The 24,526-nt window shown below is 41.3% G+C and overlaps 1 protein-coding gene across 2 annotated transcripts in view; it reads right to left on the reverse strand.

Annotated features, from left to right (window-relative positions):
* Window positions 1-8,514: 8,514 nt before the first annotated feature.
* The window catches only part of DUSP22 (dual specificity phosphatase 22), a 43,510-nt gene continuing 27,498 nt past the window's right edge, over window positions 8,515-24,526 (reverse strand). For both annotated transcript variants that reach the window (XM_017828736.1, XM_017828737.1), the window contains exons 4-7: window positions 22,315-22,364; window positions 16,902-16,976; window positions 15,226-15,397; window positions 8,515-12,356 (exon numbers count right to left, since the gene is read on the reverse strand). In XM_017828736.1, coding sequence (XP_017684225.1) covers window positions 12,171-12,356; window positions 15,226-15,397; window positions 16,902-16,976; window positions 22,315-22,364 — 483 coding nt within the window. In that variant the 3' untranslated portion in view covers window positions 8,515-12,170. The remainder of the gene's footprint in view (window positions 12,357-15,225; window positions 15,398-16,901; window positions 16,977-22,314; window positions 22,365-24,526) is intronic.

The raw sequence follows: 24,526 nt of genomic DNA on the forward strand, positions 1-24,526 counted from the left end.
CATGTAGCCAAGTCTGCAAGTCCAAAATCTTACCATGGAATCACGGAATACCAGGTTGGAAGGGACCTCAAGTCTCATCTGGTCCAACCTTTCTTGGCAAAAACACAGTCTAGACAAGATGGCCCAGCACCCTGTCCAGCTGAATCTTTAAAGTGTCCAACAACTGGGGAATTCACCACTTCCCTGGGGAGATTATTCCAATGGTTGATTCTTCTCATTGTGAAAAATTTCCCTCTTGTGCCAATTATAGTTTCCCTAGGAGTATCTTGTACACACTACCCCTTATCTTTGCCATGTGACTCCTTGTTAAAAGGGAGTCTCCATCTTCATTGAAGCCACCCTTTAAATACTGGGGCATGGTTGTTCACAGAATGGCTAACTACTAGAGAGGCATACTGGTTGTTCACAGAATATATACCTGAGTTGGAAGGGACCCACAAGGATCATCAAGCCTAACTCTTAAATGAATGGCTCATACAGGGATCAAACCCACAACCATGCAACAACTGTGCAAATCTCAGTGTTGGTCAATGGTGACAAGGTCTCCCCTAATCCTTTTTTTCTCAAGGCTGAACAAACCCACTTCTCTCAAACTTTCCTCATATGTAAGGCTGCCCAGGCCTTTGATCATCTTTGTGGCCCTTCTCTGGACCCTTTACAGACTGTCCACAGCTGTGGAGATCAAAACTAAGCAGAGTATTCCAGGTGCAGCCTGACAAGCACTGATTACTGTGAGATAATGACTTCTCTATCTTTGATGGTGATGCCCTTGTTGATGCAGCCCAGCATCCCATTGGCTTTCTTTGCCACAGCAGCACACTGCTCACTCATCTTGAGCTGCTTGTCCACCAGGACCCCCAGGTCCTTTTCCCAGCCAGATAGATCCCAGTCTGTGACAGATGCCTGGATTATGTTTTCCCAGGTGCAAGACCTTACACTTGTCCCTGTCAAACTTTGTAAGGTCCTTGTTCACCTGCTCTTCCAGTCTATCCAGCTCTTCCTGCAGGGTGGCTCTCCCTTCCAAGTGTCCACTTCCTCTCTCAATTTGGTATCAGCAAATTTCATCAGGGTATCCTTGATCCCATCATCCAGAGCACTTATGAGGGTATTGAACAGTGTTGGGCCCAATATTCTTCACCAATGCATCCACTCTCTCTTCGCATATTCCTCCTCCTCACAGGAAATACTGGAACGGTGCTGTAACCGTTGCATTTTCAAGTGCAGTTTACTGACAGTCACTTTGTGCATACACTCTAGGCTAAAACCATCAGTTTGGTTAGTCATCATGTTTTCATTATTGGGTTTGGGGATATTTTTAGTGCATTGAGATATAACAATCAATGAAATTCTCAAAGAAGTGTCCTTTTCCTTTCGCCTTTCTGATTGCACATAATAATAGCCATCTTTTCTGCCCTTTCAGAAAATCCAGAACAAAAATTTTACCTCGGTGTATCTTTCTCAGGAAAATTACACAGTTCCTGAAAGTTTCTCCAGCTTTTCCTTCCAACTCCCACAAGTGCTGCTATTTGCTTACAGAACTTTTCCCTTGTGATAAAGCAGCAGTAAACCAACAGAACAAAATCAAAGCCTTTCTTGGCTTTTCTCTAAAAACATCATTATGCTTTTCTCTTAACTTCACTGAGCCGGACCCCTACAAACCCCATTAAGATCAGCTTATCTGTTATGACTGTTCACCTCCAGGGACTTAACAAGCACGCACCATGGCTGTCCAACACTAACAGTGTTAGAAACTGAGAATCAGTGATGCAAAGCTCCAGAAGACTGTAGGAAAAAGAGAGATTTCATGACAAGCCGAAGTCATACAATAACTACAAGCTTTTCCCTTAAAGGTTATGTGTTACTTTTAAAGACAATCACAGCACATATCTGCATAAGTCAAACAACTCTCATTTTTCTTGTTCCTGCAATCAGATGCCAGGACTTCGAACACACCACCTTGCTGGAAGATCTTCTGAAACCTTAAGACTGGAATATATTACACCAGTAGCCTTGTTTAAATAAAACAATTACACCTCTATAGAGGGGATCTTAATAAAATCTTCTCACATCTAATTATTATTTACAGGTGGAAGGGAAGGAATACCCTAACAGGGATCTTCCTTTTTCTGACGGCTATTACTTCCCTCTAGGACCAACTTTGCATCTGCAGGGCCTGACAAAAATCATCCCTGAAATGTGAAGTTGCTGTTCAATAAAGCTGCAACAACATGCGACAGACCAAGAATATTGATCACCTTCCTCTGAAGGATGGCCAGAAAACAAAACTGCCAAAAGCATCGTTGACTTCTGAATATGTGCATTAAAGGCTTATCTTAGGATTGCGCTCAATGTTTAAAGCTTCCCCTCCAGGTCTTCAGGCTAATCCTCTCCCAAACAGAACCAATTCAATATTACCCACGCACAGTTAGCTCCCAGTTGGCTGGGGTATGGCTCATCCAGTTTGCCAGGAAACCATGGCATGGGTCTGTACTCAGCGCAGCCTGAGCTGGGCAGGGTTGTTACCTTAGGTCTAGCCTGTCTCTGTGCATTCAGACATGGCTGTGTCCAAGCTCATCTCTGGGAAGCCAGGGCGTGCCATGTCAAAGCATAGAGACAGCTGCGATGCAAAGGCAGGCAATCCTCATCACTGTGCAGGTTTTACTCTAGGTGATGGAGACACAACCATATTTAATACCATTTCCCAGGAGAATATGGCTATTTCAAGATTTCCTTCAGGCATCATCTGTGATGTCTTGTATTGAAATAGCATTTCTAGAGTCTCATTCCATCCCTTCTCAAAAAAAGTGCTCCTTAACTGCAACCCAACACTACTTAGAGAAGGCTCCTGCTTACTTTAATTGCAACCTCCTGTTTAAACTGGTCATTTGCCCTCCCTGTCCCCCAACAAGCACACAGGTGGAAATTCTCTTGCTCAGAGGTTCACAGGACTTCATGAAATATGAAATTAGAATATGGCTTGTTTAAAACAGCTACCAATGCCTTTCTTCTGCAGCCCACAAAGCATTCTTGTAACCAAAGCCACAAAAAAGGAGGTATTTTTAAATGAGCCGTGTGGATTGATTCACTGATTACTGTCTCTTCCCCCCTTTTATTGCTTCCCATCAGAGCTGGCAAATCACTCTGAGAGCACTCACCAAACCATGCTCTCCCTACTCTTACCTCTACTATTTCCCCAGCCTGGTCCCCACACAAGTTATTTTCAGTAGGTAAATCATCCATTAGTTTCTAACAACCCTAATATACATGCTTCAAATTAAAAATGGATTAAAACTGTTCAACTTTGTTGAACAAATGATCAGCACAGAGTCCAGCAACTGTCTCCATTCAGTCTTGAAGGGAGGGAGGAAAGCCTGGAGGGATTAAAGGAACCCTAATCACCCAGCTTAGCAGTGGAGGCAACATCAAGGAGACTTTGGCCATCAGTAGAAACACAGAGGCTTCTCCGATACACCATTTGCATCTACTCTGGCTCAAAATTAAAGGTTTTCCTTTTTAACCACGGTGCCCACAGCAGGTGCTGCAAGTTCCCCAACACTGCACGGAGTTCAATGTTGCAAGGCACCGAGACCCCCAGATCCCTCAAACTGATGATTGGAGGGTCAGTCCCCACGCAGTGACCTTCCCTCAGAAATGACCTGAGAAGCAGCACTGACTGCATTTCACACAAGTGCAATGCATTCAGAGAAAAACAGCTAAGTCAAGGGAGAGTCCCTTGCTCTGCTGCCTGGAGTTTCCAAGCTGTCTTTGGAAATGAATCAAATTCATGTCTTCCATGAAACAAAAGTCCAAAAGTAGCAGCAGCAGCTTGGCGAAGGAGGCACTAATTTTTGTTCGTCCTCCAGTTCTCATCTGCCATAACAGCTTTTATTAGATGTATTCATCACAGTATTCACCATATGCACTTTTTTCCCAGAACAAGCCTAGAGCAAAATCAGGGAAACACTTTTTTTCTATCATCATAACCATATATCCAAAGTATAGGAAATATTGGAGAATTCCCCCTGGCCCATTTTTTTTTTTTGCCTGCAGACTTTTTCCTGGAGCGCACAGAATGTATTTCAGCACATGCATCAGCAGCTTTAACCACGTTATCCTTAGGTATTCCAATGCTTTAATTTTTTACCATATGCTATTCTTCCTCTGCTTGCCGCCCACCCCACCCCCATCACTCCTGAAATCACAGGCATACTACATATCCCTACCATTTAATTTTTACCTGAGATTTTATGTTCAACCAATGTACTAGTGGGATGACTTTCATCTAGGGCAGTCACAACCAGAATTGCTGTGGACCTCTTCCACTTCACTCCATTTTTTTCCATCTAGAAATTATGACATCTTCACTTTATGTGATTCATGTTTAAATACAGCAGATGGAAGCTGGAGGAATAAGACCTCAAATTTTCCCTACTCACATCAACATCCAACTACCATCCTGTGCAGCACAGAACTTCATATGCAGGTGGGATGAAGATGTTGACAAAAAGCAAGAAGCCACCACAGCTTCTTGCCCTGCTTCAGAATCTGTTACAAACATATTTTAACATCCCTTAGATAGAGGGTAGATACTTCATTTAACAATGCACAACCAACACTGATGCAGTGCTTTTCATCAGGGGCTTCTCAGAGCTGTACCCAGGAAAAGTCATAACACTGCTTCCTGATTTTATTAGAAAAATTAAGCAAACCAGACTGAAACAACTTGCTAAGTCACACAGCAAGTTGCAGGAGATTTAGTATCAGAATCCCAAATGCTTCTCAGTCCAGTATTTTATGGATTGGACAAAGGTGACTGACTCAGTATGCCTTCTTGACAAGTCAAACCCACAAGTTCTTTTCTTCAAAAAGGACTGTGGAAATTTCTAGCCTGTCTTACTGCATCAGAGGTGTTCTTGTAACCCTTTCTATGCTATTTTTAAAATTTATGTTCATTGTCAGGGAGGTATAATTCTAAGGGAGAAAAGGCAACCTAGAAATATGTGAGATCTGCCAAGGCAAACATTGATGTAAGGTGACCAACACAGGGAAATTAAGGTCACATCTACAAGAAAAGAAAATACGGTTAAGGAGGAGAAGGAGTATTTAAGCTCCTTTCAGTGACAGCAAAGCCCAGAGTGCACTTGTAATGAGTTACTATATTACATTAATATACACTGGTGGGTATACCTTTTCCCTTTCCTCCCTCAAAGCTGCTATTGATGGTTAACCTGAGAGTAATATGGCCTTACCCAGCTGAGAAACAGCAGAGTTATAATTGCACAGCCTCCAAGATATGCAGAAATGCAAATTTTTGTCCGCTTTTCTCTTTTCTTCTTTTGAGACACTGAGGGATTTCATAAGTGGTTTTTTTTCTGGGAAAGCTACATGTTGCAGACTTAACTTGCAAAGACTTCCAAAATGCAGTTCTTGGAAAAATATGCAGTGAGCATGCATGCACATAATTCTGACACCTTCAACATATTTCCTCTAAGAACAGGGCAGAGTTCTTCCCTATTTAGAAACTTTCCACAAAGTCCCATATTACCTTAAAATAAAAGGAATTGAGAGAATGAAGTAAAATATTTGAAATCAGCAACCTGCATAGGGAGCTGGTCCACCAATGAAACATGGCTTTTTGGCACAAAAAAAAAGTTAAATATCCCTTTCTAATTTTTTTACCATCAGGTTTAACACTGTCACGGATCAGTGTTACTTATCCAAAGCATCCAGTGCTGTACAGGAGCCAGACTGCCATAGAACATGCCAACACCCAACAGAAGTCATGTCAGGCTTGGCAAACAACCATCACAACCATAACAGGACAGATACACAAACACCAGAAGCATAGTTATTAACACAATTATAAAATCAGCAACATGAGCATTTTTGAAATATAAATACACATTTACAGGAAACAAATTGTTTTCAAGCCACACTGTGGCACTCACCCTGAGTTTTGGGATAAATATCAGTTATTAAAACAAAACAAAACACCTGCATACACACAGGAAAAAAAAAAGGTTAAAGGATGGGAGGAAGGGAAAAAATTCAATAAATTGTAACAAAAATTTCATCCCCTGTATCTGAAAAATTAAATAAAAACTCACTTGCTTTCAGAGAAAGAAGGGAAGTAAGGGAAGAGGGAGAACGGGAACTCAGACTTTCAAAGGGCCCATTTGTAAATCCATTGCCCAGCTCTAACACTGCTTTGCCAATGCCTGTGTGAATAACAACCCATCAAGCAATGAACCTAAAAACACTGTGCACTTCAAGTAGCTTCGATGTCTTGGTTCTGATCTCTCCATTCATTGTTCAATAAATAATGGGGGCCACAAACCTGCATATTCATAATTGTCTCAACTGAAATGGAAACTGGGTGCAGGCCTGGCTGAAAAATCCCATTTTTTGAGATGGTCTGAAAATGAGTTTTACTCCCAGTTTACTGCAGATGTGTTTGGCTCACATGAGCAGAACCGAGTCTCCTACAAGGACTGAGCTATGCAGCTGCTCAGTGGCAAAAAGGCACCTCCCGCTCACACTTCATTAGCTGCCCACTCTTAATATTTACACTAGAAACTACATAGAAACTACAGGAAGTCACCTTGGTACTCACAAGCTACACACTTCTGTTAAACTGCACTTGGCGTAACTCACTAGAGCAAAGCACACATTCAAACACGTATAATGAGAAATGTGTGCCCTGGCTGAGGGCAGAATAATAATACTGGACAGCAGCAATGAACTAGTTAAGCACAGGAGCTGGGGCACGTGGAAAACAAGACTCATGTTTAAAAGCTGTGCTGAGAACAAAGTGTGAAAATAGCCGTTCCTGTGGCATGCTTTGTGTCTCCAGGGGTATCTACAGAAACACTGCACAGTGCAACATCATCTTCCTCATGCTGTCTAATATTTTCTAAAGATCATCACCATTTTCCCTCTCTCAATACAATCTTCTTGAGGAGATGGAAGGACTGTCATAATGTGCTGGCAAAGCCATAACTCTTCATCAGGTTATGAGCACATGTAAAGACATGCAGGTTTGCCCTCTAGTTCCCTCAGTTAACTGCAAGGTGGGACAGGACTACAGGAATGAGATCAGAACGCCACTTTCCAGAACTCACAACAGTTACATGTAACATTGGAGGGAACTAGACACAGAGTTGGGAACAGTAATACAGCACCATGGCTGCAGGACAATTTTTGCATGTGATTTGGGTAAAAATTACCCTTGAAAAGTACTAAGTGGTCAAAACGAAGACAAAGCAGCAGTGCATTTTTCATTTGGAAACTGCTGTTTTCCTTTAGGGGTAGGGGAAAGCCTCCTCTAAAACTTATAAGGTTTTCCTAGATCACAAGGGATTATACTTTAGGCATGTTTTCTGTCTCATCATTGCTATAGCACATGTATCTAAGACATTGCTATGGAAAACAGGTGGGAGAAAGGAGGTAATTACACTACTAATTCAAGTGTCATATAGCTGGTTGCATTGAATTTTAAAGCCTTTTCACAGAAAGACAGGAAGAGGACTGAAACATTAATAAAATCCCATTTACACTCAAGATGAACTGAAACGTATTATGAACAAGGTGCATCCATCACTTTCAAAGCTATCCACAGACACATTTACTTTATTCTAGCGGAGGCTACAACTAATTAGTTGAGTCCCCAAGATCCCTTAGGAAACACCAGCCACACATTCCCAGTATATAAACTAACAAGTGCTGGGAGAGGAAGGAAAAGGCAAAAAGAAAAGACTCAAAACTCACTGTGCCTGAGCATCTAACTTTGCTTTCATGATGAGGGAGTCCCACTGCAAGAACAGTTCAGCCTTCAGCAATGACTAAAGTGGACATGAGATTTGGCCATGAGATACTTAGGCATGACTGACCATATTTTCAGATTGGTGGGCATTTTGGTTTGTTTGGCTTTTTTTTTTTTTATTGCCCAAATGTCAGAATTACCCTCTTAGCAGAGGTAGTGTCAAACCAGAAATTCAGTGTGTTATCTGTGGGAATTTCAATGGGGCATTTCCCCCCTTGAACTGTTTTTAAATATTTTTTCCCCTGAGAATCATCATCTGCTGCTTACATCAGCTTCCTCTGACAGAGCACTCCTGAGAGTCTTGAGCACTGGCGGTCTGAAAACCAGGTAAGTTTTACAGCTGATCAAGCCCTAAATCAGTGTGCTATAGAAAAGAAGGTATTTCAAAATAATAAAAAAATTGGATTCACCACATACCCTGTTGCAAAGATGAGCTGGCAACAATAAGTAAGACAGCAACATCCAACATCCTCTTGAGAGACTATCAAGAGATTCTTGTGAAGATTCTTGAACTCACCTGGAAAAACTCGGTGAAGAGAGGGGAAGTTTCAAGAAGTCCGTGTGCAGGAGAAAAAAGTAATCTAAATACCAAAATGAGTTAGTCTTGTACTCTTATTATACCTGCAGGGATACAAACAGTGAGAAGAAGCCTTCTGGACATTATTATTGATTTCAAGAAATACAAACGCAGATCAGGTATTAACATTTAATTTTATTTATAAAAAAATTGTAGAACGTATTAAATACAAACATTTGGAAAAAGCAGTCAAGGCTTCGCTAAGATGCCCATGAAGAGGAAGACAGAATCAAGAAGTTTATCAGATTTAGAGTTTTTAAACTAGTGGAAGTAATTGCTATAATTTTTCACTGACATCTCTACAAGTGGTGGCCAGTAGTAGCAAACAACGTTATTATTGTCCTTTTTAAAAAACAGAGATATGATTTGCCATATCTTCCCACTCAACCACAAAATGTAAGGAAGCAACTTTTTCCAGGTTAAAAAAACAGAGTAATAAATACTAATAACGCATTTACCCATTACCTACATTCTATAACACTAGACATCTGCTTATAATCACACATGGATATCAAGTTTAACCCCCCGCAAAAAAAAAAAAATAAAATCAATTATACATTTCAAATCTGGATATCCAGTAAGGTGTTATAAACTTTATACATTTTCCAGTGAACATCAAAATGAGGACAGTGTTTTGAAGTACAGAAACAAAATAACTGAATGCATCATCTACACTACAAAGGCCAACTACTGAGAGGTGGATTGGGTCTAGTCATGTTCCAGATAGCTGGAAAGTCCTACAAATTGCCACTGAAAGGCTTGTTGGAAGACAAATCATGTCATGTTCTCAGTCTGTGTTAGCTCCTCTCCCTCGCTAAAAGGAGAGAACTGTAGTCACTCTCTCTTCCTGCACCTGTGGTAATTAGGGAGTAAACTATCATTCTGCTCTCTACGTGGACAAACCACATTCAAGTTTTCTTGGACTGCTGTTGCTCTTATACTGCTCCTACATGCAGTACCCAGTTCATAAAGACCACTTAACAAGATGTTGAAGCAAGAGACTACAGAAAATACCTCTTCCATCTTTTAAGAAGAGAGAAGCATTTTCACTTGCTGACAATATGGCATTCCCTCTGTCTTCAACTTTACCCTGTATCTGCTTTCGAGCTGCAGCATAATGCACGTTGATGTGGCTATGTGGCCCTAAAGCCAAATTCAGTTCTAAAAAAATCCTATTTGTGAGACTGACTCTTTGGGGATAACCACACTATTTTAAAAAAAACAGTATAGATTAAATCTTGGACACACGAACATTAATAGATATCTCCCATTCTGCCTTATATTTGCCAGAACAGCAAAAACAACTGCCAATTTACCAGCACTCACAGGATTACTACTGCAAAGACTAGAGTGCCAGGAGTGTTATGGGATACAGTGTCAGCAGCCAGCTAAAGGATGGACTGGCTGTGAGACCACAGGCAGAATACTTCTGACAAAGCTGCCCTTTGGGGATGGGCTGAAGTTGCCCTACATATCCTATTGTGAGTAGAGGGTTGAACAAATGGACCCGCATCCTGATCATGTGTCAGACCCTGTTACCGAGGAAAACATTTTCCAATTACCACATCTGCTCTCAGAGCATGGAAGGGACTACCAACGTGGACACTGCTGGGCTGGAATTCTTAGCCAATTATTTGCAGATCAACGTATTCAAGGGCAGCTAAATACCTCTCTTACCAGACAAACACAGAGCAGCAATTGCTGGATGTACCAAATATACAGTATATCCATATATTTGGCAATGGTTCATTTAGCTGCAAGCTTGAAAACAAGGTCAATTCCAGCACTTTTCCCAACTCCAACTTCCCTTACTGCAACACAGATATGATTATCCTGCTCTCATCATGCTTAGTACACTTAAAGCAGTTAGTGCAATGAGAACCCTGATGCAGGCTTGAACTCAGATGAAATGGTCAGGCCAGTTTTGCCCCATTCCCTTTTTTCCTTTTAAGCAACTATTGATATGCCCGACCCGTATTTCACAAGCCATAACATATTTTTTTAAGATACTTAACAACAGATATTTAACAGCCAGAGCTTACTTGACCCAAAAGCCTTGCTCTCCTCCAAAGAATTCACTGCCACCCAAAGCAAGCAGAAAATCACATGTAGAGGAATCTTGTGAAGAATGGGAGGTCAGGGTACTGAAGAAACTGAAAGAGACGACAGTCTATCTAGTATGCTTACTGCTTCTCACCCAGTGCTCAGCTTTTAGCATGATATATACACCACATCTGAACAAATGAGGGGGTTGTTTTTGGTTTTCTATCTTGGCTGTTTGGGAGGTATTTTTTATTTTCTGGAATCTTCAAGAAGAGTGGGCCTTCCATCCTCCAAGTCAAAGACAAGAAATCATTATCTTGGCATCAGTGTCACCCCCCATTACGCCATCAGAAATCAATATGCTGCACAGCATTCCTACTGACATGTTTGAAGTCACACTCTTACAATCCACTTGAGTCAGGTAATGGCTCCATTCCAGAAACACACAATGTTACCAAGAGCAGAGTATGGCCCCTAGTTTTAACCTAGTTTAAAATATATTTTACAAATGCGTTCCTACCAATTTGATCACAGCAAAATACATAGTGGTGTTTAAATGGCAAGAAAGTTGAATTCCAACAATTTAATCTTTAAACCAGTGAGAAATATGGGCAATTTTAAAAGAAAACAATAAACTTCTCAAATACAGACATTTGTGAAATATACATGCGCACGCACACTCACACTCACGCACCCACTTACTTCACTCCGTGTCAGATTAAGATTACACAAGGCAATTATCAAGGTTGCATTTACAACCACAATGACAAGAACAGCGTTTTTGAGGTAGCTGAAGTCAAAGAGCAAACCACAGCACAAGCAAAGAAACAGGTGCTCGCACTCACACTGAGCCCACTCTGGAGACACGTTATCATGTGCGCAGGGGTGTGTGAAGAGGCACGTGCTCCATGGGGAATGAAGTTCAGTGGCACTGGAGACCTGATAAGCTGTTCTCCAGAGAAGCTTATGTTGGGAGACCAGATGCACAGTCAAGGGACCATGGCTTAAATCACTGCACATCAGCTGAGCTGTGGTAACAGGCTCGGTGCTCTTGGTCTGTGGCAGTTCTACCGACAGCCCCGTCTCACGTGCACTGAAGCAAGTATGACTGTGGCAGTTGAAGGTGTTATTACTCAGAGCTGTCTGTCCCACTTCTCTCCTAGATGCTACTGCTTGTAGAAAGGTACGTGCACTCACATCTCACCCGCTCCAGCTTGCAGCCTAGCATTCAAGTTCAAACCCACCTCCACAGTATTACTTGCCAATGGACTGTGAACAGGAGCAGCAGACACACAGACTTAAGTTCCCTTTTTCAGGTGCAATAACATCTTTCCCACACTAATAGTGCAGAGATAACAAACTGCCACAGCTTGAATCACCGGACTTCATTTCTTCAAGCCCTTTGCTAGCCTACAACAAGAGGAGTTGAGCTAACCTCACACCAAATGCCAGGCAACATGAGCATAAGGGGATAACAGCTGTGGCTGGCGGACAAGCTGCCTCAGCCACAGTAACTGGATCCTGTCTCTGGGCATAAACAGAGCTTGATCCTGCCTGAATTATAAAACTGTGTGAAACACACTCATACACACACACACATAATGTCATCAAGAAGCTTTCTATAAATCAACTGTTTGCATGGTTTACTGCTGAAAGTTTTGAAGATGGGATGGAAAACACAGCAAGATGTTTTGCAAAGGTAGCAAGAAGAAAATCGACCTCCTACAATTAGGTCTCTGTTGTGTAGTTGCTGTATGAGAGAGATGGCACAGATGAGAAGTTGTTATTCCACTGTCTTCCTCCGGTAGTCTGATGCAACTCTGCCTGCTCTTTATATTTGCTCAGAAGATTTTTGGCTTCTTGTAGATCCTGAGAAGAGTTTTCCCCGTATTCTTCTTTCAGCCACTGCCTGAACTGCAGAAATTGAACATACATACACAGTATGATGAAACAATAACACAAGATTGATAGAGAAGTAATACTTCTTCCCGTCCTAGAGAATTTCCAGAGTCTTTAAGATTATAAGCAGAAAACCACTCCAAATATTGCATGCCCTTCAATAGCAGCACAGAATACATAGGCACAGGGAAACATATTTGAAATCACTGAGATCCCTTACATCTCCTAAAATGACACATTTGTGGAACAGCATGGCTGACTGGAGTAATACAGAATAAGGAACACCTGGGCAAGGAAATCCTGGACTTAAAATCTCCCTGTTCCTGCTGCATACATAAACAATAAGATGAATTTGTGTGGAAGCTAATATGATCAGCCAACTTGCCCAAGTCACAACAGGCTGCAAGAAGCTTGAAGATCAGAAATTAACTACTCTTACAGATGCTGAGCTCACAAACACCAGCAGTAAAAAATGTACTGTAGATATCCCAGAAGATATCCTCTAGGAAGAAAAAGTTCAAGAGCTTTACAAGCTATAGCATAGGACCGTATATGTTACTGACATGAATGACTGAACATGGTAACAGAAGTATCAGGTCCAGCTGAAGGACAATCCAGCCCTGTATCCTGGTATGAGAGTAGCCAGATGTAAATGCCGAGGCAAGAATCAAGCAAAGGTCCCAGTAGTGCTGGGACCTTTTCCCTAGCCATTTCCTCAGCCCACAGCAATTTTCAGCTCAGGTGCTTTCAGAGTCTGAGGCAGTATCTTTGTGTTTGATAACAACAAATTAATTTTTCTGTCATGAGATCACATTCTTAAACCCACAATTTTTTCCCACAAGATATCTGCATGTCAACAAGCTCCATAAGTGCATATTGTATAACACTCTCCCCCTCCTTTTCCTTGATTTGGACCTGCCAACTGATAATCCCATCTCAAAGGAAGGAGTGGAAGTTTCACATGTTCACTTTCTCTGTCCACTCAGTTTTATAGACCTTAATCACATTTACATCCTTCTCTGTCACATCTTTGCCAGCTGGAGAATTTGAGTCCAACTGAGGACAATTCCAATTCAGGAACTGTCCAACCCCTGACAATTTTGTTGCACTTCTCTGCAGAAGCAGCTAGTAAACACAGCCCCCAGCTGTTGTGTCCCAGAGGGGGAAATATTAATTTTTCAAACCTTAGCCTTCATAGCTTTGTTCTGTTTGGGGCTCATGAACAGCTTGATCCATAAAGACCATTTGCTAGGACATTGGGAGACAAGACCTCAACATAGTTCCTCCCTCTCATTCGTAAAAGATCGTAAGGTCCTGAGTCAAATCTGAAGCCTCAGGCTACCAAGTGGAGGTTTGGAACAGGTACAAACCATACTGTGACCCTAGTGACTAAACCCCACCCTGTAAGATCAAGATCTAAAGGACACCATTCCAGAGAGTCTACAGGATACCATCACCCTGTAGTGGCACAGGAAAACACCCATGCTGCTGAAATCTGAAAAAAGTTCACACCCTTGGCAGATGGCATTATTCCCCTGAAATCAGGTGTGTAAACAGACACCTGCTAAGGATGTGGTTGCTGTTAAGAGACAGTAAGAAACTCCGGCCCAGCCAGTGAATACAGGTGGATACTTCTTTTTGCAACCTACTGCCTCCCCCTCAGTGAAAAAAGACAGAATGCGCCGTCCATGGTGGATGAAAAAAGAGAGACGTTACTGTCTTTATCAGGCTATTTGCATACAGCCCTAATTGTCATTGCTGTTAGACCAAACCAATTAGAGTAGAAATGACTGTAAGGGAGGAAGGAGACAAGTCTGGAAAGTCCCTCTCTGACTTTTGTCTCTTAAAAATCAGTTATTCTACCATTTATACCAGTTCCAAACGATCCAGGAAACATTCAGTTAAATATTAAAAAAACGCAAATATTTACAGTTGCAAACTGCATCATACAAAACAAATGGTAATTTCTAAACTCTGACCTTTCTGCAGCAGAATGACAGGGATGGAATAAAAAAACAACATCCTTTGCCTTAGGTATTTTGCTTTCCAATTTTGGTTTGCCTCTGTTGTTGTTGATTTTTAATAAGCACCATAAGCATAAAAGCCCAGAGAACAGCAACATGCTGAGTAATGGAAAATGAAGGGAGCAGACAGACTAGGTTGTTAACATAAGTGGAAGTCACCAATCACCCACAGAGAGCAGGTCTTCTGCGTGGGACAGTTCTTTTTCGGAGCAAGAAACTAATTTTTGTCTTATGAAAACCACTTGGCAGTCCTACTCTTCCTTTAATTCTCCTAGTCATACAAAGCCTTCAAAGGCTAATAAGAAAAAAAAGGGTCAGATTTAAGACTGCCCTATACACCAGAAAATTTATTGTCTAAGCAACAGAACGTGAGTGGGACACAACATGTAAGTCATAATGAGAACCTAGTTTAACTCTTGGATAGCAAAGACTTCTGATTATGATTTCTTTCCTGCTTACTATTCCAAGAATGTGTTGTGGGGAAAACAACTATTTTATGCAACTGGTACTTATAGGTTGGTCTTTCTGCTGTGTTCTGAGCAACTCACTCTTTAGTTTTTACCCCTCTAAAGGCATCAGTCTTGTATTGTGTCTTACCACATATGAAGCAATCACTAGATTGAGAGCACAGTCAGGCAGGAGGTGTTTAGGTGCTGTGCTTCATCCCTTCTCCCACCCAGCATTCCTTGATGCTCTCAGTTCTATCTGTACCTCCCTCAGTGGAGCAGGCTGGGCTAAGAAGCCACTCCCTCAGAGCAAAAACAGGGTCAGATAAACCACAGAGACCACAAACTAATGAAAAGTAGCCCATGATCTGACTTGGAGCTGTGTTTCACAACTCTTGTTTGTAGTTCATTTACCTGATCAACATCATGTTTTTCAAACTCCTGTAGCTGTCTCTGGAAGCCCATGTTTGGATTGGCACAGGATCTCGCTGCACGGACAACAGACAGTGCATCTTCCCAACCAAAGTCTGTGATGGTCATGATGTAGGCAACCACCAGTGTTACACTCCTGGAGACACCTGCAAGGCTGCACAAAAAATGAGGTGCAATACACTGAAGCAGTACTATACTTCATCTGTCACAGTTAAAAGCACCATTTCTCAACATCACAGCAGAGTGCTGCGTTGCTTGCCACAAGGAAGAAATATTAAAATATTTGAGTTATATAGTTTTGGCGCTGCTTTTTCAAATGTAGCAGAACGAATCTACAACATGATTGAGAAAGTGGATTCTGAGTGGTAATTCATGAGAGACTGAAAAGGAAGAAATAAACACGAAGTCTTCACAAAAGCAGGGGACAATGCACACATTTTAAGTTAGATTTGGTTCTTAATAAGGCAGAAATAAGTCACCCACTTTCTTTCTTCTGCTTATATAGATCAGAGCAGTGAAATAATACTGTTCCTTCTCCATCATGAATAAAGGCTTCAATTTCATGGGGCCAAAATGAACTTTAACTGAACCGTTAAAAAGTACATGTGTCTGGCTGCTTGAGTTCCTCTTTCTGCTATCCACTGCAACTGTGCACCTTCAACTCTCAGGACTCCAGTTTCCCCATATGAAATGCTGGGATAGAGTAAGAATCGTTCATTATGCCTGGTTGGACAGCACTGGACAAACTTGGAACTTTTACTACTGTGAGTATAAAAAATGTGTTTGAGTTACATTTACCAGAGTAAAAAGAGTTACAGACTCTTTCACTTGGCATGTCAAAAACATTTTATGTTTCTGAAATCTTCACAAATTTAAATATATGTTTTTCAAAATTGCATCAGAATTCAAACTACTTATTCCTATTTCCCATACACCAAGACTGACCAAATGGCTCATGCCCTATCATAAGTCAATAGCAAAGTGAGGATTTATGCTCAAGGCCTGTGTATAAGACCAGTGTTCAAATCACAAGATGACTCTGATTCCAGATATAGACTCAGATATGTCACTTGGACATACAGCACAAAGACTACAACCAATAGCAGTTAGCAAGAAAAAACCCCGGGGTGGGATTTCCTTTTCTATTCTCTACAGTCCCGGGAGCATATCTCCAATCAGATACTTGCTATTAACAAATGCAACATTTAAATGCTTCAGCAGTTTAAAGACAAAAAAAAAGAGGAAAAAAATTCAATTTCTCTTCAGAGGAGATTTTTTTAACAATTCTGAAGTTTTCAAAATAGCTGTTAGAGAAACTAATCAAATTATTAGGATTATGGAAATAACATTTAGAAATACAGCAATTAAAATAATGGGAAATAAGTAATATGTCTCCAGTCAACACATTCCTAGTCAAATTAATCCTACAAAAATGTTTGATAAGAGATGGTGAAGAAAAATTTCTTGGGTTCCTTTTCTTTCTAGGCAGCTGCCCACTCCAGAGACTCAAAAGTCCTAACATGAGGTTTTAATAGCATTTGCAAATCTTCTGAGGCTCTTTGAATAAAGGGAGCATTTCACTAACTTATTAAAATTATGAGCATTCAAATCAAGGTAGAGAAACCCTTAAAATTTTTTTGTAGGAAGCGTATACATACCAATGAACTAAGCAGCCTTCACCTGTGAGCCGGCACTCATGGATAAATTTGATGCTCTCTCTGAAATGCCTTGCTCTGAAAACAAAAGCAGAAGGGGAATAAAGAAAGTGATCTATTTAGTAAAATCACTACTTAGAAAGAGAGAAATATATCTGAAAGCTCAACAATGTTTCTAGAATTCAGAACTGAATACAGGTCATACAAAGTAAAAGTTAGTGTCTGCCAGTGAAACACAAAACTCACTGGCATAGCTATTCTCCACTCTATCTGAATAAGAAACCAATATTTTAGGCACTACAGTGTGATAACATTAACAAACACTTTGTTCTGATGACTGTCAAATCTGTATTTCGGTTTGTGTTTTATTCCTCTTTAAACTAGCGACTTGACCTCATGTGTCTGCACATATGCCCAGATGTCAGATGGATCTCAGCACAACTACACAAATAGTTCTCATATTGTCTCTCACAAAGAGAGACTACTCGCTGCCCAAACGGACACTTAACTTTGCCTTTACCTCCTCCTTCAAACCATGTGCTAGAACACATCCAAATGTTAGGCCTTTCTTCTTTGCAACATGAAATCTCTCCCTGTTGTCCCTGCTATGAAAAAATGCTCAATTCAAGCCCTGGTTTCTTCAGGTCCTTCGAATTTTCTCCTCTCGGACAGCAGTACTTCTTCTGCCTGCCCTTATTCAGGGTGTCAGCCAATCCCTGCATACAGCTTACCTTTTTTAAAGCAACAGAGGAGAAAATGTAGAGAAGACTCAGTTTACAAACCTTAAGGTGTGTAATCTCATTATCCTTTACATATGCTCCTTCATTATAAGTGGGACAAGTCTGAAGGATAACAACTGGGCAGCTGTCATCACCTCAGTAAGCATGCAGCACTGCTTCTTTGCATCCCAGTCACAAGTTGCTCACCCTGCCATTCTGACTGCAAAGCCTTTGGCACTGCCTGCAGTTTTATTGCAGGTGCAAGCAGCACCTTAGTTCAACAGAGCTGGATGTCATTTTGGCCTCTTAGTGCTCTTGCAATTCAAGCTCACAAGCAGTAGCAATGTGAGCAATGTGGACAGAGGAAAGAGGTTCTTAAGGGGCAGTCATTACTAGGGTTATTAGCAAAGGCAAACGTGAAAGCATATTGCGCTCAACACCCATGAAACACAACGTCCTGCATTCAAGATGTTTCCCCTCTCTGGGTGAATATTATACCACAAGGGTAAAACAAAAAAACCTCAGCCCAGCACCAGCAGCCACACAAAAATCAGGAATACCCACATAAAAGGAAGCTCCTTTTCCTGCCTAACAGTGCAGCTGCTGCTACTATAAACACTCAAGACCTGGAGGACAACACTGATGCAATAGTGACACTGCCTGTGGAACTTGCAAAGGCAATGATACCTAAAGCTGGGATATCACAAAACAGGGATCCCAAAGCGCAGGACTCCCTCTCCAAGGCAGCCCCTGCATCACTGGATACAACATGGAGAGCATAGCTGGAGAAGATCTGAGCAACTTACTTGGAAAATCTCAAGGCACCACGCAATCCCAAGCTTTAGGACAGCATGGCAACTCAGGGTTTTATGTTTCTCAAGGGACAGATGAAGTATGTGGGATTAGTGAAGACAGACAAAGCCTTACAAATGCATTTGTACTCAGACTGCCACTCCAAAACACTTTCGCTGGCTGAGTTCTAACAAATCATGGTGCTCAGGTCTACCAGGGGAGCACAAGAGGCTTCACATAAACGAACTCAGGGGACAAAGGAGATGTCTGTCTGTGTGTGCAAGAAGCATTGCTATTGCACAAAGAAGGAGCACTTAGCTGAGACTGCAAGAATTCAGTCAAATGCAACTTGGTTAGGTCTGTATTGACAACATCCCAATCGTCTCAGACATCCGTCTTTTCTCTTTCTCTCTAGAAAATCTGGCCATGAGGGCAGCTTCAAGCACCAGTGAATTCGCTTCAGTGGTCTAGCACAAGTTTTGGTTAGACATTTCAGCGCTTTGATTTGAAAAATATCTGTGACTGAGCATAACAGCTTTGCAAGGTATTAAACATAGTGAACTACATCCACTCAGGTTTTTTTGCCCTTTCTTATTGCTGATGCTTGGGCTGCTGAAACGCTGTCAAGTGTGTTTACAGGCATTCATGAAAACAAGAAGACAAACAGTCACATTTAGAATTAGCGCTGTTCTGTAGAACCACAGCCCCTCCTCACCTTGAATCAGAGAAGAGGAGAAATGTACTCCTCCACAACCCTATGGCATCAGGGACTCTTCTGGAGCCAGCAGACACAGTTGCCTAAACTCATTTTCAAAGTTATGGTAAAACCATATTTACATGAAAACTGAGGACCAGTTAGCTGTGTGGCGAATGCCAGACGAAAAGAAGAATGTCAAGTCTTACATTAACCACAAAACAGTTGATTACCATCTCTAACAGGAAAGCACTTGACAAATGTGTTGATTTGCAGCCTATTTGTTGGACTTCAGGACAATTTATTACATGATATCTGGCTTTCACATCTCCCAGCTTAACGCATCCTGAACTGCATCATCTTCACAGTGGGAAAACACCACAGGAAGAACCACCAGTACAATGCCCCTATCAGCATGCTGTAAAGGTTACCTAAACTTACACATTAGCATGCTGCATAATCCAAAACTAGATCGAGCGCAGAGCTATGATGCCAGAGCTTATTTTCATTTGTTGCTAGTCGGACTTTTACAAGTATTTATGAAGGTTAAAAAGAGAGCATCCAAATCAGATGGGACAAATCATCTTGATGTTTCTTTCCTTTGGTAACCTAAATGCAACAAAAATCCACCAAAATTTCCTTCTCTTAATAGGTCATCTGGCTTCTGTATTATCACCACTAATTGCCTGACTGTTGGAGGTTAATTCCTTAGAAATGCGAAGCTGAAGACAATTAACTGGAACAGGGCAGGAAGGGAAGATTTAATTTCTACAGAATTTACTTTTTAGCGACAAGTTCTACAGGAGATGACATTTCTGGAGCAGCCACTGGCCCAAGGTAAAATTTTCACAGACCAGGGAAAACACTGATTTTTAATATCTAGGAAACACCTTGAGTCTCAAAAGCAACTACTTGCTTCCTGTGCTTGGTAGGGGCAGAACAAGGGAGTAGAATCAAGCTTTTGAGACGCTTCAGTGGACATTCACATGCTAACAGGGGAATCCCTGCTGTATTTCCCTGGCAATTCATCCTTCTGAGGAAGAGAACTCCACTAAACAAGCTTACTAGGAGTAAATGCGCATAAAAACCCAGAAGTTTCCTTCACAAAAACTATGCTGAAGTGCATTAAGAGCTCACAGTCCCAAAATTCAGTGGGTAAAGGCTTCCAGCTGGACGTCATCAACCTGCTAGCAAAGAATTAGCAAAGCTTCTGACAAGCTTGCTGTTGGGAAACAGCAGTGTGTATCTGGTCAGTTATGCCTGTCAACCACTGCTAAGAGAACACATGGACCTGTAATACAGGGTGCTGCTTCAGTTGTTTGGGTTTTTTCCTGACACCAGCAGAATCCCTTTTTCCGAAAGAAAAGGGTAGATACGCAAAAGATGTTGCAGAGGGAGCAATTCCCTTTCCTGTTCCCCAGCTATCCCTCCCTGCACAGTGGGCACAGGCAATATGGTTAACCCCTCCTAGATAAGACTGTGCCCAGTCCTCACAGGCTGATCAAAGGCAGCTTCCTCTTGCTTTCAGAAGACTGTATGTGCAAAGCAAGCAACGTTGCTATTTGTGAGCATCATGATTTGATTTGACTTGAAGACCTGGACTGTCTAAAGCAACAAAAAAAAGAAAAATAGGTTACTCATCAAGTTTTATTTTAAGTGATAGAATGTATCAGTATTAGAAGTAATGACGTTTGCTTGCAACCACCTGATACCAAAGCAAGTATTTTAGATGCCTGCAGCATAACAGAAACAATACTCATGCAAATATTCTGTCTTCTTACTGAAGCTTTAAGAGCCTTGTTACTGCGCCAGACAGCTCAAACACAGGAGGTTTTTCAATGTAACTCCTTGATATTTAATAGTGAGAGAGGAGCTGAATTGTACACTGATTAACATTCATAATAAATGCCATCCTTTCTCTTTCTATTCCCAATCAATCCACATCTCTAACAAAGGAAGCAGATTGGCAAAACGTTTTCAGAAATGTCACAGACCTCAAAATGCCAGCATGTGAATGTTTCCCTCTAATTTCATATTTGTTTTCCTTCTCATAAGGATTTTTTTTTACGTTTACTTATTTTTATTAATTTTGAATATTAAGGCCATGGAAGCTGTCCATGACAAAGGCAGTTAGCTATCTGCCTTCTCACTACAGACCTGTCTTGAAATTTAAGGGTTTGGGTGTTTTTATTGGGGGTAAGGGTGTGGTGCCTTTTTTTTTTCCCTTACCCTAAAATCATGACAGAAATGCAGAATGAAAAGGCAAATCATCACACATCAAGTGCCACACTGGAATCTTTCTAGATTATGAGAAACACGTACTCTAAAAATATCCCCTGAAAGCATGAGCCGGAATACTGCTGTGATATGAGAGAAAAGCAGTGCTGCATTTCCTTCCGTACCTACCAGGCCTCTTTCAACTATTTGTTTCTCTACAAAACTTGGTAGCAGGATGTGGCTGAAACCCCCCTCACCTCTCCCCAAAAATAAACAGTGAGCTCTAGAAGAAAGAGCTGGTCACCATTCAAGTTCTCTTGTTTTGGTTTCTCCTTGGAATCAAGACTTGCTATGCTCAATTAAAACCAAGGGAAAGAAATGACCATTATGTGAACGTTAGCAGGGATGAGAAAGAGCAAGGCTGGGACACCCTAGTTGCAGTACATAAATCCTCAAGGTAAGAATCACTGCAGGGCAGAAACTCCCTGCCATGCCAGCTTAACTACTAAGGGCAGCAGGGACTTCTGAGGCAGGTTCAAGAAGTCCAGAGTAGATAGTTGCCGGGGTAGTTTGCACACTGGGACTTTGTTTTGGAGGCTCACTGTGAGGAATTTATTTCAGCCCTTGAAGCACCAGGTTTCACACCTCTTTCAAATATTTTCTTTTTGTTAATGGCTGGAGATAGCACTAACAAAAACGAGGAGCCAAGCAAAAAGACTTACAAAAACAGTGGCTAGAATAAACTGGCACTGAATTAGGAGCAGATTCACTAGGGAATTCCTGAAGTTTAAGGCCACAAATGAAAAGTGTTTACAAACTGAGACTCCTACAAACCTTACACACAAAAAGGAGGCTGAAATAAAGTGTTACTGTGTTTTCTTAAGTGATGGAAAACCACATTTGTGTAATCAAATCTTTCGGCAAATTGTAAAACAGGCATCACAGTACTAGGGGATTTCTGGGGTTTTGTGATTTATTTTTAAAGAAAACTTACAAGTTCTGCGAGGGTGAGTCAGCAGCAGGAATGCACAGATACTTCATTCCCTGTAAGAAGTAGCAAAAAGGCATGAGAAGAAAAGATTCAGGTTAAACACATTTATCTACTCAGGGACAAGTCCTGCTCTAGACTGATGCAATATTAATGACTTTTAGGCAGCAACACTATCATTTACACGTGCACAGATTGTCTCTATACAGTCAGATTTTAAACCACTTCTTTTCACATCACCTTTGTTGCTAAGACACCAGCACATAGTGCTTAGTCATTCTTCTCCCAAGACCAAATAGTGAGCTTTTTAAAACAGAAGCATCTTTATTAAAAAGGTCTAAACCTCCTTCTGAAAATATAATTGCTCTAACATTTCTAGTAAAACTAAATTACATGTTCTCCTGCCCTCCCCTTTCTCTGAACAGATGCTTCTTTTGATCCCATGCAATAATTTTTCTTTAAAGATGATAAACCAAATAAAATGCATTTCAAAGAAAAAACATGTTTGTGGTATGGATTTTGTTTTTTTTTTTTTTTTTTTTTTTTTTTTTGGGGGGGGGAATCTTCAAGAAGGACAACCATAAAACATACTTCTCTTCCACAATGTTAGCCTGTCTTTCTTAGTCAGCTATCATAAGTTACGAGATCAATTAGGGAAGTTAGATAACCATTTTTGATATATTAAAAAATGTTACTGGGTATATTTAAAACAACACTATACTCATATTCTACTGCTTTGCATTGTCAACGTTCATTTTAACTGTCATTTTATTTTCAAAGCTTGCTTTGCTCCTATGACTGTTAAGAAACAGAACAGTTCTGAAAGCATATTTAGCTGACTTCTCAAATAGGACTTCCAAGAATACAACTTGCAGCTCAGTCACACAAAAACTAAACCATTCACTGGAACTCTTTAGAATTATCTCAGATGCAGAGTTACAGATTCTCAGATGCACTTGTAAAGATAAGAATTCAAGCAAAAGGGTGACCATAAATCGCACCTTACCTTATCTTTTTGTAACAATGCACACCCCTGTAATAACCCCACATGTTCAACACCACACATGTAACGTCACACATTTATCTACAAGAGATCCTTTGCCAACGAGGTGGAACACAACATGTACCTACCAGGCATTTCATCTGCCAGCTTGGAGGAGGGGAGGAATTTTCACTGCTTGAGCGTGATGGCTACCTGAGGCAGCACCGCCTCCAACACCTTTGCTTTGCTGGCTCAGAAAGCCCTCTTTATTTCCCCTACACACACTTGGCTTCTTCACTTGCTATCTCACACCAAAGAGCAATCCCTTTTATAAGAGATCCTGACGCCTGCACCATGACACATCACCATGTTAATCCTCTGCAAGATGCATGAACTTCGTCACTGTGTCAGAAAGGTTGTGGTGATACCTCTACCCCATCTCTTCATCACTGCTTACACATGGCACCAATTATTTTCTCAACCCAGTAGAACCCCTTCAAGACAGTATCTTCTTCATAGCCACACAGATTTAAGAGCCTCCCCTGTCCCCAACATGCTTTACCAGTCTTCCTCACAGTCCACCCCCAGCATGCCACAGCCAGAGAAGAATTGCCTCTGTCTATGCCCTTCTGGTTTGGGGAAGGCAGAGTCAGAGTGGGGAAGGCTCTGCAGACAATGCTTAGCATGAGATGAAGAAGCAGCAGCGCCTGAGAAGGGAGAAGGCGCCATCAGGACACCATCAAGCCAGGGACACCACATGTGGCATTCTGCATGAGAGCTGCATGGCAAAATGCAGCCAAGGGGAGAGAATAAGAATGAAGTCAGTTTGGAACCCAAAGCAGCCTGTGGCCAGAAGCAACACCATCAGCAAGCAACAGTCCCTCTTGCCTTGTATGAGGAAAAGGGATGCCTATTGTAGGAAACCAGGATGGCTCCACAGCCACAGGTTGATGCACAACAGCTTGCACAGACACATTCATTTAGAAAGACAATGTAGCAGTAATACATATATTGATACGCTGCTGAGCCAAGGATGAGAATTATATTGTGACAGATTAATTACGATAATAAGCACCTTGCATGACACATCTGAGAGGTTTACCTCGGACACTAATATCACTTCAAGTGAGTCACTCCAGTAAAATGAGGGCCTGTGACCCGAAAGTAAATTTACATGCTATTCTTTCCGCAACTCCATGCCACCGAAAAATTGAAAATTGAGGGTAGGAGATAGGC

This window comes from Lepidothrix coronata, unplaced genomic scaffold (genome assembly GCF_001604755.1).
Source record: "Lepidothrix coronata isolate B3197 unplaced genomic scaffold, Lepidothrix_coronata-1.0 Scaffold152, whole genome shotgun sequence".
NCBI lineage: Eukaryota > Metazoa > Chordata > Aves > Passeriformes > Pipridae > Lepidothrix > Lepidothrix coronata.